General features: G+C 33.8%; 2 protein-coding genes across 2 annotated transcripts; one reads left to right on the forward strand and one right to left on the reverse strand.

Moving 5' to 3' along the window:
* Window positions 1-548: 548 nt before the first annotated feature.
* LOC105172557 (uncharacterized) lies at window positions 549-2,091 on the forward strand. The gene is made up of 2 exons (XM_011094042.3): window positions 549-1,124; window positions 1,253-2,091. Exons 1-2 carry the CDS (start codon window positions 762-764, stop codon window positions 1,865-1,867), a joined length of 978 nt encoding a protein of 325 aa, XP_011092344.1. The 5' UTR covers window positions 549-761; the 3' UTR covers window positions 1,868-2,091.
* Window positions 2,092-5,178: 3,087 nt separating this feature from the next.
* Window positions 5,179-9,190, reverse strand: LOC105172556 (serine hydroxymethyltransferase 6). Its single transcript, XM_088885981.1, has 4 exons — window positions 7,727-9,190; window positions 6,653-7,058; window positions 6,098-6,199; window positions 5,179-5,996 (listed from the first exon to the last, which is right to left on the reverse strand). The coding sequence occupies exons 1-4, from the start codon at window positions 8,810-8,812 to the stop codon at window positions 5,773-5,775; spliced, it is 1,818 nt and encodes a 605-aa protein (XP_088742107.1). The 5' UTR covers window positions 8,813-9,190; the 3' UTR covers window positions 5,179-5,772.
* Window positions 9,191-19,015: the final 9,825 nt, after the last annotated feature.

Raw genomic sequence — 19,015 nt, forward strand, 5'->3', positions numbered from 1 at the left:
ATTTATGTAACTAATTATTTATTATTAATGTATATGGTTAAAGAATTACACGATAAATAATGTTATGATGTCTTCAATTTATTAGGTTTCTTCATTTGAAGGTCGATCTGTTGATAAATAATAATTCAATTAAATTAGGAAGAAAAATAAATATATATTTTGGGTACGTAGACTCAAAGGTATTGACTCAATCTATATATATTTGATTGAACTTGAATTTGAATTTTAAAATGAAAGTATAAGATTAAATAAGGTGTTATCTACTATATATGGAGGGAAAGAAATCTTAAACGATTCGAGCATACTGAGCGGAACCCGAATATTGTAGTTAGTTTAATTGTGGAGGATGTTAGACAGCGTATACTTAGCATTACCTTAGCTAGCTCTGTTAATACACATACACTTTATAAATTGTGGCGTATCACTTGGCCTATAAAGAGAAACACTACTTGATTTATATGATTATTGTACTATATTTTTTTTTATTTATGAAAATTACATTTACCAAAAACAATACCATGATAGCCACATGATTCTCAAACACATTTCTTTCTCCCCCTCCCCCCAAAATAATGAAAAGGAAACAAGCAAAGGAAGAAAGAAAGGAAGCAAACATAATTGCTCCCAACAAACAATTTCTCTTTTTGCATTCATCTAATCACTATATATAACACCGACTCCCAGGGCAGAGGGCAGAGGGCAGAGGGAGAGCAGCCATTGATCTCCCTTTCTCTCTTCTCCACTGCTGCATTCTAATTCCCATGATCATGTCCCATAACCATTCTTCTGTTCATGCCTTCCTCAACTTCCTCGCACGGGATCTCGACAATCTTGATCACCTCTTCCTCTCTCACAACTTCATCCTCTCCGCCGCATTCCTCCAACACGTCCTCTCCTCCCTCCGCTCCTTCCATTCCCACCTAACCCTTCTCGTCCACAACCTCAATCTCCCTCTCGGAGATAAATGGCTTGACGAATACATGGATGAATCCTCCAGGCTCTGGGAAGCTTCCCACTTGCTCAAATCAGGCCTATCTGCCACTGAAAAATACTCCTCGTCTGCAGCCAATATACCGTCTTTGCTCCACGATCATCGTGCTTTAAACCCTCAACTTTCCCGCCAGGTTAGTATAAACAGATCGCTCAGGGGTAAAATTATAATTTTACAATGTTTTACAGGCGCACGTCTCTCTGCTAGCTGTGCTTGGACAGCATAAGATACATGCATCTTATAATGTTTGATTTTCCTTAGGTTATCCGAGCGATCAACGGGTGCCAGAGGGAAATCACAGCACTGCAAGAGGAAAACAAGAGCACAGCAGAAGCAAAGCTGCAGACACTGTCTCTGAGGTTGAAGGAGACAGTCTTAGCAGAATCAAAGTTCAACAAATACAATGGATTCCGAGGAGTCCTACATGCAATGAGGAATGTAAACACATTGCTCTTACTCATTCTACTCAGTGGCCTAGTGTACTACTGGCCAGAAATGAGCTTTTACCAATCGACCCACCACGAAGGGAGCTCGTTGTTTGGCTCCACCAAGTTCATGGTATCAACCGGTAAATTGCATCAGAGAATAGCAAACGCGATGAGTCGTCTACAAGTACAGCCCGGCATTCTTCTGTATGAGCTGCAGAGGGCTAAATTTGCAATGGATGAGGTGAAAATGGAGATGGAGAGGGTTCTTGATCATGATTATGAGGTGGATGATCAGAGTGATGTAATTGATGAGAAAGTTGGGGAGTTGAGGAGTTGCTTAGCAGGTTTGCAGTGTGGGGTTGAGGAGATAGTTGGGCAGGTTGATGATTTGTTGGATGAGATAGTTGAAGGAAGGAAGAAGCTTTTGGACATGTGCTCACATAGGTAGAGAGAATCACAGAGGAAGAAAGAAATTAAGAGATGTGAAGTGGATTGCAAGAAAATCAGATGATGGGATTTTAGTTTTGATCAGAATTAATCTGGTTATGATTGTTTCTTTTGTTGTTGTTTTGTTTTTTTGCCTTTTATTATAAGGGATAATTATACTGACATTATATCAGATTTTAGATGTATTAATATATGAAAAAGAAGAAAGGAAATCCTTTTGAAAAACCATGTGTATCATTGTATTAGCGTGTTATATTACAAATTTCTCCTTGAAAACCCGACGAATCAAAAGGGATATGTATCGTAAGACAGGATTTTGAGGGTGTTAATGTAATTTCATCCAATCAAGAAGTCATTTTTTTTCAAAAATATGTATATATATATATATATTAGGATATCAAAAGTGTGTATGCAATCTCATGAAGGCTTATTGGTAATTTTATGTCTTAGAAGCTTTGAGGAGAAGTATTGGTGAGAGAAAATCTTGAAGGAAAAGAATGTGATTCTTGCTTTCAAGAAGAAAAGTAGCATTACTAAATTAAGGGAAGAAACAAGGAGAATATGTCATCAAGACAGTGATATCTTCAACAGAAAGCAAAATTTCCTGCACAAAAAGGAACAGATTCTTCTACTCATGATATCTCAGCTTATATATATATATATGTATACAATTTCATCCTCATTGTTAATTTCTCAGGAGATCAAGAAAAGCTACAAAAAGATAATAGCGCCCATCATCCCAAAGTGAAGACGATGTGAAAATTACTATTTTACCCCTGAAAACATATAACCATCGTAGGAAGTTGTCCTTGTATGAATCGAGCGTATGAATCACGCCGCATCAGTATGGTATAAGTCCCCTTGTTTCTCACAAGATCAAGAAAAGGTACAAAAAGAGAATAGCCATCATTCACAAAGTGAAGACCGTCTCTTTTACTATTTCACCCCTGGAAGCATATATCCATCGCGAGTTGTCCGTGTATGATCGGGCTTGGGAATGTCACACGGTATGAATCACGCCACGTCAGTACAACATAAATCCCATTACTAACGTGAAATGATCCACAGTGTTTGATATTTTTTCACAAGAAATGAAAATCAGATCGAAGAGGACAAGGTTAGGCCTTTCGGACATGATGGAGAAACATTCAACATAACATATTTTGGGGGTAACTTTTGTAATGATGCTTACTCCTTCACAAATTCAAAGATGCTTCTACTGTCAAAAGGAAACAGGATGTGATCACACTGAAATAAAGTTAGAAAAAGGGAATTATGCTTCCTGTTTTCATGACAATCTCATTCTTACAATAGTAAAAAAATTGACAGCTTCTTGGTACAATGGTAAAACAACTACATATCTTTGCCCTGATTTTGTGTCAGCCTTCATCAGGACAAACCTCTTTTTCCTCAACCCACCAAATTATGTTGTTTGATTAACACTAACTACCTAACAAATGATGGGATTCACAAAGTCTTTCTCATATTTGCCAGCCAAATTTGAAATAAAGAGTCAACTAAGTATGAAACCAACGACAGATTCGATTTATAGCATGAATAGTTGAGAGGTTTAGGATTAAAGCAGCAAACATGTTGTAAGGAAATTCCATATTGCACTAAAGAGGAAAATTGAAAAGGACAGACAGTTTACGTTCGTTGCACCGACCCCATGATGATATGTATTTTATTATCATAGTTTAACTTTAAAAGAAGCGTCTCGTTAGGGAGAGAAAGTGTTGAAGCTTACATGATTCTTGAGTTCATCATATCAGTTCAAATGTGGGATGGATATCTCTATGTTTATAACAAGTGATGTAATAACAGTTCAGTTTATGGGCAGTCAGGCTTCAATTTAGAGTGTTTTATGCACTGCAAATTTAGTTCTTGCACTCAAAGACAATGCAGTGGTAAAAAATGGTAATTGTGAAGCAGCTAAAATAGAGTATGGGAAGCCCACTGTAAACGCTTGATAAAACGACTGTGTAACAAGACATTGAGATGTTGATAGCAACTTCATGTCAGATTCTCCCAAGTTGTGATAGTAAAATGACTAATCATTCCATCTGTGGAACAAATACAATGATGGGGAAAGTGGGAGAGGATATGGGGAGAGAGAGAGGGAGAGAGAGAGTGGGGTTTACTAAAAAGGTTCTCCAAGTTTGCTTTTAAGATAAATTGGTTATTGATAGCATCAGTTTACGCGAGCATATAAAAAATTGGTATGAGATTATAAAAAAAATTATTAAAAAAATAAATTAATAATATGAAGAAGTAAGGTGAAAGAAAAATGTAGAGTAGTGGGTAGTTTTAGAGAAAAAATAATTATAAAATTATTAAAAGTATTAAATTAATAATTTGACCGAATATTTTCAATGAGAAGAAATGAAATGAAAGATAAATTAGGGCAATCTAAAGTTGGTACGATCAAAATGTTTTCTTTTATGATAGTATAGATAACAAGTTTCTTTGAATTTTGATATAATTATAAATACTCTCTCTTACATTAACGTTGATTTAACAAATACCTTCTATAGTGGGTTGTCATATTTGTTAATCAATTTTTAATTTTAAAAAGATATTTATAAATTTTTCAAATAATGAGAGAATATTTTCAATTATAAAAACCTCAATAAAGTTGTCGTAATAAGGCAGGTTCTCTTTCCCACCTGAAGCTTTTGACATATTCTTCTAGTTAACCTTGGAATTGTCTCCTTCCTTGCTAGTGTGATGATTATTATACAATGAAAAGCTTGTCATAGCATCTCTCACATTCTCATTGAACACATCTAACATTATTGATTATACTATTCTTTTCCTTACATTGGTATTCTTTCCTTACTTGTTGAGGGACTCTTTGACTTCACAGTTCAAAGAATGATATCTGGCAGCAAATTTTGATAGAAAGAGACTTCCAATGAGATAAAATAGCCAGAAAATGGCTCAAGAGTTTGGTAAATTAGGACGAAAATAATATAGTAATTGAGCAAAACTCTGCTCTTGCTGCTCCTCAACCTCCACAAACAACACAAGTAAATACAGAACTGAAAATCCTGCTTTCGCTGCCTTTTCCTGTCTTTCTTCTTCTAGCCCTCCTGTCTCTAGTCTTTTTATCAAAACAAATGATCTCTTGGATGATGGAAAACCTCCTAATTTCTAAGCACGGATCCATCACAAGAGGAACTAGTCAATCCAATTTGTGGGGGATGCTTAAGATAAGTCGACATGCATATACAGATGCTGACAGTCAGAATGCAAAGTTTTCAATCAAGCCAATAGCCATAAGTGGTCTACAAGAACTAGGAATTGACGAAGTGAATCATCAAATAAAATGACATATATTTGTATAAAACCAAAGGTACTGATTCTTGATTTTCTTATAATTCTGATGGACACGATAACCCCAGAACTGTGCAACAATTCAGCGATGAAGTGAAAACTATGTGAAATTCTGTGTATAATATCATAGAGGAAGAAACCTAAGTGCGGATTTACATAAAATGTGAACCCTGAGTATCCCTCAGTGAACAAAACAATAGCAGATGATGTTGGTCCATCTTCAGTCCCTCATAAAGAATTCACCAAGACCACCAAAACTTTATTATTTACTGTGAAGGAAGCAAGGCAGGAAGCAGTTACCCCATAATGTTTTCAAACTTCAGGACCAACTAGCTTAGACCCACAGAATATGCCAGCCTGGCATGGGCAGAACCAAGTGTCATGGAGGAGTATCCACAACTGTCAATGCTAAGCACAAAAGGCTGGCCAAAATCATATCAAATGCCATCAATCACTTGGTCAGGCAAGAACTGAACTCCAATGTGATGTTGCCATGTACAGCCCGTCAGACTGAGATGCGACACTTGGACAGCCGAACGCTTGTTCATCTACCCACACCGCCAGACCACATTATACATCAAATCCTGGCATTGCAAATTGAGATGCAAAACTTTCTACTCGTGCTCGGAGATCAATGATTTCTTTGTTATTCTCCAGCCCCTTTAGAAAAGATTTTTGCAGTTTCCCATGTTCTCTCTGCACTGAACTTGCAATCTGTGCAGCTCTGAGGAGAAATTCAGCCATAATCTCAAAATCAGCCTCAAGACAACCTCTTGATGTCATTGCAGGTGTACCTGCAAGAATACACATGGAAAGTATCACTAGTGCACATAGAATCACCACCGTGCTGAAAGTTAAAAGATCCGTAAACTGCAATTGATGTGATGCAACATACCAATCCTAACGCCTCCTGGGGTGATATTACCATTGTCATCAAAGGTTGTAACTTTATTGAGAGTAATGTGGCAGAACTCACAGACCTTCTCAAAGTTTTTACCTATATATCACAGCAGATGCAGAGAAGATCAATGTATGCTCAGGAGTCAAAGCATTAGAAGTTACAATAGAGAGAAAATCATTTACTATGGCAAATCTGCTCAACCAAGAAATCATCTCTCTAACCGATAAGAAATTTGGAGAACTTAGACAAGAACCTCTAGTGGGACCAACAAAATAGAATGGACCGAGCTATATTCGTAGAGGGTCTGTCCAATTCTATTTATATACATGCCCCTTGTCGCTATTATCTTTCACATTTTACAAAACAGCAATGTGATCATATATCCATCTAAGAACATTTTTTCCACCTGATCTGAATCTTAATTGTTACACAAAATAGATGAAATCATGTATCAATAAAAAATATTAGTCCCTCAGACACCAATATGCTGTCAAGCATAATTTTGCAGTAAAATGGAAAAGGATAAAAATAGTATGTAAAAGTGCATGCCTGTCAATCCACGATTTTTTAGATCCCAAAGCAACATATGATTATCAGTGCCCCCTGTGATCAGTCTACAGTTCCTTCTCAATAAGGCAGCTGCTAAGGCCCGAGCATTTTTCTTGACTTGTTGCATATACATCTTGTATTCAGGAGTAGCCACTTGTTTCAATGCGATAGCAAGAGCTGCAATGTGATTATTGTGTGGCCCACCCTGCAGTGCTGGGAAAACAGCAAAGTTAATCTTCTCCTCAAAATCATATCTATCGCCACCATCGCCTTGATTCAAAAGCATGCCACGCTTCCTTGGCTTTGGGCCCTTCCTAAAGAAAATAATTCCTCCCCTAGGACCTCGAAGGCTTTTATGGGTTGTAGAGGTAACAATATCACAATATTCAAAAGGACTTGCACACTCCTGCATATAGACCATTGTAATTGGTAAATCAAGTCATCCAAATCTACACAAGGAAAAACAGACGTGATAGAAAATAGAAGCAAGCTCTTAAAAAAAAAGGATGTATAGTACTATCAAAACACATGTTTTCAGTTGACCAACAAAATAATATAAAACATGAAATTCAGAAGAGATGGAATTTTATAACATATATATAAATTAGCTGGCTACCATATAAAGGCAGGACACCAAGGTTATTAATCAAGTCCATTAATGGCAAACCAGTAAGCTTAATAACCACAAAATGTTGCAAATTTCAATGAATATAGCATGTACATATTGGCTAAATTTAGCTATAAGGTAAAGGGATTATTCTGGGTCAAGCATTCCATACTATTACACCCATGCATAGCTCCAGTTTATAAGGAGAATATCAAACACTCAATTTACCATGCACAGAAAACTATACAGTTAAAGCAAGTTGAACTCTTGGAAAACATTAAGCTGCCATAATATTCAAAACAGATTCAGGTATGCTATGGGCTTAAATCCCATTTATGTGCTTTGATCAAATCCATATACATGACATGAGACAAAGTTCAACAAAAGCAGAGCAAACGCAAACCAGGCAATATGGTTAAAGCACAAGAACCTTAAGTTCATCACGGAGAAAAGAACAAATATTTCACCTTAGCAGCTATAAGACCGCTAATCTGAGCCATATCACACAACAAAACTGCACCACATTTATCTGCAATCTGCCTAAACCTTGCGTAATCCCACTCCCGAGGATATGAACTCCCGCCACAAATTAATATCTTGGGGCGAAAATCCAATGCCTTCTCCTCAAGCTTATCATAGTCTACATACCCCGTCTGTGGGTTCACCTTATATGGCAAACTCTCAAAAAAGATGGAGGCGCCAGAAACTTTCCTCCCATTCGGCAAATAACATCCATGACTCGTGTTCCCTCCAGAAGGTGTGTCCAACCCCATTATCCTATCACCTGGTAATAAAAGCCCGGTATACACAGAAAAATTGGCGGATGTGCATGAGTAGGGCTGCACATTCACACCCCAACTTTCAGGATCTAGCCCGAACGCAGCCAAAGCACGCTCGCAACATAGTGTTTCAATCTCATCAATATACTGATTCCCACCATAATAGCGAGCACCAGGCATTCCCTCAGAGTATTTGTTTGTCAGATGGCTTCCCAAGGCCTCCATCACAGCATTGCACACAAAATTCTCTGAGGCAATCAGTTCAATTCCTTTATATTGTCTCTCCTTCTCCTTCTCCATTATCTCAAAAATATCGGGGTCAGCATCTCGCAAGCTCTGATTCCCCCAAGCCCTGACCGCATTCCTGCGCGATTCCATCTCACTAGACGAAACCCTAAATCCCTTTGAAGATGAAGACGGCGACGTCGTCGATGACCCTGAATCAGACTCGCGTTTACGCTTCAAAGTCATGGGGTGCCCCAAAATCCGAAACTCCTCGATTTTCCCCTCATCCTCCTCGTCATCCTTATTTTCATCAGAATTGTTTTCGGCCTCATGATGACGATTATTCTCTATTTGCTGGTCCATCAACTGAAGAGGAATCGAGGGCATGTGAAGCAATCGGTTCTGAGTCCGCGACTCGATCTGAAAGGAAATCGAGTCGTCAGTGATTTTCGAGCTACGATTATTCTTCATCAGCGGCGGCGCTGCCGATGCGTGGGACAGAAACCCTAACGAAAGACCGTTGTTCGTCGGCGGCTGACTCAAATCCATAATCCCAAACAGCAAAAACAGAACTGACGATTACCACCTTCTAAGCGCTTCAAGAATACAACCGCAACAAGACCCCAAACGCCCGAAAAACCCCAAGAATCAACAGAGCCCGCAACAAATACAGCAACACGAGAAGCAGCAAAGGCAAGGGACGGCGGCGACAGTGAAGGTGGAAGAGCCTGCCGAAACTCCCATGAAAACAAACAATCAAAAAAGTCAAGAAATGGATATAGCGAGGAATTGAGATGCCTGTAATAATGATTGCTCAAAGGGATTGTAGAGAGGTGGAGATTATAAATGAGGAAGAACAAGGGGCAGAGAAGCGTGGGTATGACGAGAAGATGGGAAGATTCGAGGGGGGATGAACCTGGACGCCTATGCTAAAGGTGTAGATACATTCCGCTCACCGGCTGTTATTTTAGTATCACTGATGGTTACAGCATGGGACAGCCCTCCAGAGAGGGAATTCTCTGCGCTCGGCTTCACTGTGCACCTTAGAGTGCTGTGTACCTGATTTTAATGACGTCAATATAATATAATTACATTTTCTTCTTTTAAAATTTTGTGTAATTTCATACAAATTTTATATAATTTTAAAAATTATACACTAATAAATTAACTTATCTGTTAGATTGAAGCAAACATTAAAAATATTAAATGTAATTGTTCAAACTATAGAGAGTTCATATATAACTACACAGAACTAGAGTATAATTATCCATTTTTATTAATATAATTAAAATTTTACTGATAAAATATATATTTATTAAAATACTCTTAAATATATTTTTATGCAAAATGGGCATTTGTGAAATTGTATTTTATTCACGCACATTTAAAATTACAAATATATATATATATATATTATTAAAAATTGTGATCAATTTTTTAATCTTTTATATAAGTAAATAAAAATAAAAAGAGATATTGTACACGTGTATTTTATATGACGCCATGGTGATGATCTCAGCCATGACTGATTGTGTTGTATTGGGCCTACTAATGACTGTAGATTTGGGCCTCTTTGGTCCCAGGATATTGGGCTACTAAAAGGCCCAAAATCTTTTCTTTTAGTGATTTTTAATTTTTTTTTTAAATAAATAAAAGTACCTCCGTCTAACCATCACGTAACGTTTCGTAAGTTATAGCTTGTTGGAATGATATACGATTTGGTTGCCGTAACGCCACCAACACATTAGAAATTAACCCCAATTTTCTCCGGTTCAAGCATTATAAATTTACGACCGTTGGCTTATAATATATTTGCATAACAATACTAGCTTTGTATAGCGGTAGATGCTAGACGGCTGTACATATTGTATTTCCGATCCAATAAATACCAAGTGCAAAAATAATAGATGTTATGAAGAGGCATATATCGTTATAAAATTAAATTATTGCCAGAATTCGTCTTTTTTGACAACCGTGATATATTATGTTTTTTAGTTATGACAATGAGGCCGTAAATCTGGTATCCCATTGTACTTAAAGACATGGATAAATAACATCAGTTAAGGTTAGGCCTATTGACACAAACATCTTCAGCCCTTTGTAAAATTACGGAGTCACTCCCATGAGGAGGGTGTTAGTATAATGTACCTCAGGAGGTGTGCGTATAAAATTTTGTTGCTATCATAAATGATGTACTTGTAATTACAATTACACCCTCAAAAAATTTGCTTGTAAATTTACAAATACAGAAAATATTTATATAATTCGACGTAACATCAAGAAACATCAATATAATTTTAAAATATATTTACAACTTGACTGATAATTAGATTTGAATTACAAGACTGTCTTGTTTTTTTTTTTTTTTGAATAAATAAATGATGTAATATTCTTACATGATTCTGTTACTTTTAGGTATATTATTATGTAGCTTTCTTTGACCTTCTTAATTGTTCAAACTTTTGACAATAATTTATGACATTTGCTAAGTTAGGGTGTCCAAATACTTGATGGATGAACTTGGACGGTAAAAGGAACCAAGTTCATAGGGGGGGAATGGCACGATAACTATTAATTGTTAAGTGGATGAACTTGGACGATAAATGCGCCCAAATTCGCATGGAAAGTATTGAAATTTGAGTAAGTAGAATAGCAAGCATGGACAATGTGTTTTTTTTATCTAAATGCATCTATTCCTAGTATTTTGGGCCTACGTAGGGAAGAGTGTCAAGAAAGGTATTTAGGCCTTTTTTCTAAGGTTGGATACATTAAAGATTGAATCTGAAACATGCAACATGATTGGAATGATAAAGACCTCCTGTAAGCTGGTAGGGAAATTCTTATCAAGTTAGTGATTCAATCAATTCCAACCTACGCCATGAGTGTTTTTAAGCTTTCAAACTACCTTCAATGTTAACAATTTCTTTCTGGCACAACAAGGACAAAAAGAAAATTCACTGGATTGTTTGGTCGCGATTGTGTAGAAGAAAGATTAAAGGGGTTCTTGGTTTCAGTTCAGTAAGGGCCTTCAATTCGACGATGCTAAGCAACTTTGGCACCTTGAGATTAACCTGCATTGCTTACTTGCTAGAGTACTCAAAGCTCGTTAGTACCCAAATTCGTCTCCTCTGACGGCCACTCTCAGACATCGGCCATCCCTCAGTTGGCGATCTATTTTGAGTATCCAGCAATCTATGCTGGTTTATTTGGTGGGGAGGAATTTGATATTATGATATCTGTCATTAGATCCGAGAATAGTACGTGTATTAATCTACGCTGATGAAATGAGAATGTGCAGAATTTGTTATGCCAATAAACTTTCTTCTTTTTTTTCCCTTCTCCCTCAATATTTCTGGAGCTTTAATTCCCGACTTAAATAGGGAATTAATTCTCAAATCTTATCTCTTATCAATCCTACACTATCCATGTGGATTGTAGCTGAGTTTTAGTATTATAATTCAATATTGGTATAAAATATAGTTCAAAATGATAATTGAATAAATTAAAATCATTTTCTATTGTCCAAATAGATGACAAATCCATTGTTGTTAGAATGCATACATATGCTTTAAACCAAATACATAAATTCTAGGTAAAATATACTTTTGTCTTTTGAATTATTAATCATGTAATAAATAATTTAGGGATGACAAATTGAGAGCGTAGGATGGGGTCCACATGAAATCCGCCTCGAAATTGGATCAATTCTTTTAATCCATGTTTACATTTAAGGATCAAGATGTGCAGTTGGTCGGGTTGATATGGTCTGACTCAGGCCCAAACCCAATCAGGACCCGGATGGTCGTAAGCCGATCCCAAGTGCCAATATTTAGGACTTGCCCAGCCTAGTGGCCTAGATTGCTTGGTCTGACTTGCCCAGCCTACTGGCCTAGATTGCTTGGTCTGGGCTAACGGGTTGGGCCAACTTAGCCGTTTTTTTAATAATGCATAACATTTAATCTTTATTTTATTTTTCGAAGTTCAGTGTATTCATAAGCTTTTTAAAATTTTAAAACTCTAAAATTCTAATCTTTATCGTTTTAGTTCTAAATTTTTAGTACATTAATTTATTAATACTCTTAGATTACTCTTTTCTAAAATTTATTTAAGTCTTTTTTTTAACTTGTTATTATCTATGTTTATTATTGAAAGCCTGCTAGTCAAATAATTATTTAAGTTACATAGTTTTACTACTCTTTTTTCTAACTATGATTTTTTTAATTTTAATTTATTATTTATTTATTTCATAAAACAATCATAAATTTAAATAATTATTCAAAAAAATATCTCAATTTCATAAAAGATAAAAATAAAATAGGCCCCCAGAATAGACCATAACCAATAGTGCATCTGAACTTTTTCATTTATGCTGGTCCTGACCCAATTCGTTGTGCACCTTGATTTACGGACAAAATTTGCTTAGTGATAATTACATGACAATCTATTTTATTACATTTAGGTTCATAAAACGGGAATTAAGCTCTATTGAAGTTATAAGGTTGATACTTTTAAATATAAATTTCATGATCAAAGGGATAAATCAACATTACAATAGCATCCTTTCTTTTGAATCATATATATTTTTTATTTAAAAAATATTCAATATATTTTATCAACTTTTAATATTTAAAATATTAAATAATGTAATGATGTCTTTATTTTTTATTTTTTAAAAAAAATCCCAATTGCAAAACCCAAATCAAAATAAAAACTTATCCAGTATGATAGAACTTATTCCTTCTAACTTTTCTTTCATCTTAGTCCATAGAAGTTAATTATATTTAGATCCCCTCTAAAAGTGTTAAATTTTATTTTCTCCAAAATAAATTTTAAAATTATACTTCATCCTCCAAAAATTCTCGATTTACATTTGAGTCCTTTTCGTTAAGATTTGGATAAAAATTGCTGATGTAAGTAAAAGAATTTATATAAATTTTATATTTATAAAGGGAGAAATGAAATATATATATATATATGGAGTGATGCTAATATTATATTTTTTCTCTTTATAAGTACAAAATTATTACGTAAAAATATTAAATGATGGATAAAATTGAAAATTTATGCAAATTCTTTTTTTTTTTTTTGGCTAACTTAGCATTTCCTGTTTAATTCCTAACAAAAGGATGTCGGTTGTAAATAGGGATTTCTCGAAAGGATATAAATGTAATTTCAAAATTCTTTTAGAGGAAAGTATAATAACATATTTTCAAATAAGGTCTAAAAATAATTGGCCCTAATAATAATAATAATAATAATTCTTTAAAAGAAAAAAAAAAGAAAAAAAAGGTGGTAGGTGGATATAGAAGACCCACAATTTTTGGCACGAAATATGGACTGGTCTCGTGGACCACTAAATAAAGAAATAAATTAGAAGGGAAGAACAAAGATGTGTAGGGTAATATTCCCCACACGGTGTTCACGAGGGAATACCCCTTTTTCTTTTCCTATACTTCATCATTATATATTTTCATATATATTAATGTATGTCATAAGGGATATCTTGACTCTTATAAAAATAATTTAATAAAAAATATCTGTTTGACCTACAATTAATTAATTGGTAATAAATATGAATTTTCAATCACTTTTTTTATTCCTGCTAATATCAACAAATTACGTGAATTTTGACTAACGGACAAATTTATTTGTTGGAATATTAGGATACTAAATATAATTTTGACTAACCGTTATACGACTTGGCACCATATGGAGGAATAAGGCAATGTGACGTCCCAAGTCTCTTTTTACGAGGATGATGATGTATCACGCAACACACATCAGTTGCATGAAGAGAGCTTGTAGCTTATAAACTCGAAAGCCTTAAGGAAAACAATGATATCGTTACGTGTTTTTCCAGATAGAGAACTAGTGTGGTTTATAAGTTTCAACACCTCATCTCTCAACAAAATGCCTTTTCATGATATTTCCTCCAATGCGGACGCAAGATGCACAGTGGGTCAGGTGGGCCTAGAATCGGCACAAACCAAGTCGAAAAATCCATTCCAGGACCAATCCACTACTGTTTATGGCTAGTCTTGGGGCAGCTTGGGTCTCTAAGTGGGACCCAATTAGTTCATTTTTAAACACACGCTCAGCTCATGGATCGACCCGATTGAGGCCCAGACCAGGCCTGCATTAGTGTTGGATGTGCTTGTTTATTTATTTATTTATTTTTATGATATTAAGGTTTCTTATAACCAATTACTTAAATTTATAATTGTTTTTAGATTTAAATAAATAATAAATTAAATCACATAGAAATTGATATATAAAAAAATAATAGTTAAGAATGTATATAATGAACTTAAAAAAAAGAGGCGCAACAGGCCCGATCGTGACCACACTCAATGTCTGTCTTCTCGTTCTACCTGAGATGGGTAGATCCACCGTGCATCTTGAACGCAGACAATATGTTGTGCTATGAGACCTGATCATATTGCACACTGCATCGTAAAACTTATTTTAGACTGATGATTGTAATTGTTTCAGGGTTTTGGATTTATAGAAAATTTTCTACTTTAAATGTGGTTTGACGAATCAAAATTTATCACGTGGTATTATATTTCAATTATTATATAATTAATCATTTTTTAAATTATACCACAAACCGCATTTAAAATATAATTCAATTAACTCTGAAATTATTCAATTAAATTCAATAAAATATTTATTTTCCTATGTTACAAAATAAATAAATAAATTAGAGCAAACACGGTGTGAAATTGCTCCTAGTGGAAGTTGGGACATAAGAGCCCACTCAAACCTTTACACCAACAACAAATATTGCTGCTGAGCGTTTCTAGTACAAATATATTTAACAACCTCAATCACGATTTCAGTACAAATTTCGCTTGTCACCTCAATCACGATTTCAGTACAAATTTCGCTTGTCAAACTCAGACATAATTGACCGACCATTTTTCAGCCTAGTGATTATGATTAAGAGGGTGTTTGCCTATCGTTTTTATTTAATAATTTTTTATAAATAATTGAGTATTTTTTCTTTTTAAATGTTAAAAAAATTAAATAGCAAAAAGTTTAATATTTTATTAAATAAGAAGAAAAGTTTATTAAATTAATATAAATTACGTCAAATAATTAAATGAAATAGTGGAGAAAGAAAACACACGCTTTTGAAAGAAGAAATACGATGAAGAAGTGAGAGAAAAAAATAAAAATTGAAAATAAAATAAAAATATAGTTATCGACGGACCATAGACAATAAAACATTTAATTTCGATCTATATTATTATATAAATTCCATTTTTTTTTAATATTTTCTAATAAAAATAATAAAACTTATCCCCACTCCGTTCAAAATATAGTCGAGTCAATTAGTAAATAACACTATTAAGCATTTATTTAATACAAAAGAGCTAAATTATATTAATATTATATAAAAATAACAGTGTGCAAAATATAATTTATGACTATACACCAAATATTATATTATCCAAAAATAAAAAAAAGTACCTAATAAAATAAATACTTTATATTTAATGTTGTGGTCCTCATTATTCCCACTTTGGCAACTCATCATTAATATAAATTATTAATATCTATAAAAATAAAAAAAATAAAATAATAAAATAATTGTCTATCTCCTTTTTTTATTATTATTATTATAAAAATGATAAGGATAGGTTCGACTCCGTCATCTCAATATGTTAGGATGCCATCAAGGCCATAAGTTACTTTTTTTTTTTTGGTAAATGTAAGTTTCATTAATAAAATAAGATCGTACAGTACAATATTGCTCCACTGGTGGTTTATGTCTCGACAGGCCAAGGGATATTTCATAATTTATATAATGCACATGAATTAACAGAACGAGATAAATTAACACATGATAATCCTCTGTCTAATATCTTCCACAATAATGGTGGCTATTATATTCGATGGTCGCTACGTATGCTCAAAGCGTCTCAAATTTCGTTCCCTTCAAATGCGGTAAATGCAAGCAGTCAGGAGTGCACGATAAGCCAAATTCGGTGGCCATAAATTACTTACAGAGGTACTTATTGATTATTAGGAATAAAAACTATTCAAGCCGAGCTGAACATGTTTTTGTCTAAGTTTATTTGAATCAAGATCGAGCTTTGAAGAATTGTGTTTGAATGTTGTTCTAATTGGGCTCAAACGAGTTTTAATTGGATGAAATATGAACCGAACTCGAGTAATTTGATGCTTCTCGGTATATTTAATTATTTTTTACATTAATCAAATCAAGTTCAAGTTGAGTATGAAAGTTTATTGAACATGTTTTTTTAATTTTGGTTTGTTAAATTTAACAAATCGAATTCAAACGAGTTTTTATTGATCATTTTTAATCAAATATTGAATATTTTAATTTAATTTATAAATTTATAAATTATCTATTAATACAATTAATATATTTATAGAAGAAATTGAATTTATATTCGTCTGATTGAAAGTGATTCGTACTTACTAATTGACGAAGTGTCTCCAACCACACATCACCAAGCTTCCTCATGGAGTCAAGTGGTGGGGAGGGCCTATCACTTTATTTTCAAACGGTGGGACCATCCGTAGACAAAACTTTCTTTACATGGTTGAAATTCCACCTCCGGTCACTGTGGACACGTGGTCGAATTATAGGAGCCCGTCGTGGCAGCCGCTAACTTGCACCCGTCCCCCCCAACAGAGGCTATTCCTTCCTGCGGGGCGGAGCACTTTTTCTTATGGTGGGTATGTGGGCCAATGAAGAAAAAAGTCGTCTTACGTAACCGTCAAGCGCCGCGAGTAGGTATGGTTTGGTTACTCGCGAGGATGGTGGTGGATGACGTGGCTAGCCGTTTGGCTTGGAGGCGTCACGCCGAGCGGTCACTCTCTCTGATCTGTGGCGTCGCTTCTCAAAGGTGTAGAGTAGCTTTGCAAATTAAGGGAATTTACCATTGTGTCCTCCGTTTTTTAAACCTATTAGCTCGATAAGGACGTGCAATTTTGACATTTTAGGTAATTTATTTTTCTTTTAAGAACAAGCAGAGGGTAGGAAAAAAAAATAATTTTGAATAAAATAAAAATACATCAATTTTTTTTTATACAAAAAAAAAGTTTAACATGCAGAATTTGTCTGTGAGGACAAATTAAAATATTAAATAAATATTTTCGTGACGATTTGACGTGATTATTTGATATTGTTCTACTCAATTTATATAAAATATAAAGTAAATTACATTGATAGTCCCTATTAGAAACATATAGTTTAAAAAATTTAATATTTTAACACCTAAAACATGCATATCTAAATTTATAAAAAAATAAAAAATAAATATTTCAATAATATATATTTCTCATATTTATAAGTTATGATAGTACTATTTTTTAAAAGATATATAGTCATTAATTTTCAAAAATATTAAGACGAGTTTATAGGTGTCAGGTTCTGCATCCAGGGCGGGACAGATCGTGGGCTCAATAATTTCTCTGCGAGTGGGGTCCCCGATTTTAGCAAACCCATCCCAAACTCGACTCGTTGCCATCATCTGTAAGTATAATATAGCTAAGAGAATATTTGTATAAATTTTCTTCATCGAACAATGTTGACAACTATAATTTCAAATAATATACTTGTAATTTATATTAATATATACATATATAAGAAAGATTTTCCAGCCTCACAAGCGACAATTAACGACACCGTCGCAACATTTTTTAAATATGACAATTATATTCCTATGACAAACATGACATGACAATTACTTTTCCTTAAAATATGATTTGTTGGTTTATAGACTTTATTTTTATTTATAATATATTTTAAAACGTGAAAAATTATTATTATATGCACATAGAAACAATATGTCACGACTATTAATTTTACAAAAAAAAAAAATTAATATTTATAGTTGTCCATTACTTTACCAAAAATATATAACACTCTAGCTTCATGCAACTAAGTCATAATTAGACTCCAAAATTGAAATACAATTCATGTGTTATTATAGTTGTTACGTATGGAATATGACATGTGCAATGCACTGCATAATTAATTAATTGTTTTCATTATTATTATTATTATTATTATTATTATTATTATTATTATTATTATTATTATTATTATTACTATTATTATTATTATGTATGCATTCTATTAATTAATACTACAAGTCTCTTTTTTCCCATTTAAATAAAAGTATTGGCTTGTCTATGATGAAAGGTCATGTTCACATTCCACAATTAAAACTCTATCAACCTGCAATAATTAGGAATTCTCCTTTCCCATCTCTTAAAGTCTCTTTAATTAATGCCATATTAACACATTTTCAAGAAGAAAAAAAAAAAAACTTAAATTGAGTTTGATCGAACAAATTAATACAAGCGCTTGGTATGTAATTTGCGGCACTGAAAAAAGGTGAATATTAGCGACAATTATTATATTTTTGTTATTCTTTTAGTTCTATAATAATGAATTTTATAGTTTTAATAGTGAAGATTATTTTTTTTTTTACTATTTATGGTGTGAAAAATTGTTACTGTGAGTAATTAGTGACATGTGTATGGTGCTATTAGGGGTGGGCATTCAGTTAGGGATTGCGGGTGGATGTAAGTGTTTATCAGCTTATTGTTGAAAATAAGTTGAAAATATAACATATTTTTTGTAATCTTATTTTCATAATAAACATAGAAGCCATTGTAAATTGCGTTGAGTACGTCAGAGATAAATATAATTTTCACTACAGTTAATTACTATAATAAAAAGAATAAAACTATGACAAATACAAGTCG

The sequence above is a fragment of the Sesamum indicum genome, linkage group LG10 (assembly GCF_026168435.1).
Source record: "Sesamum indicum cultivar Baizhima isolate 11 linkage group LG10, ASM2616843v1, whole genome shotgun sequence".
Lineage (NCBI taxonomy): Eukaryota > Viridiplantae > Streptophyta > Magnoliopsida > Lamiales > Pedaliaceae > Sesamum > Sesamum indicum.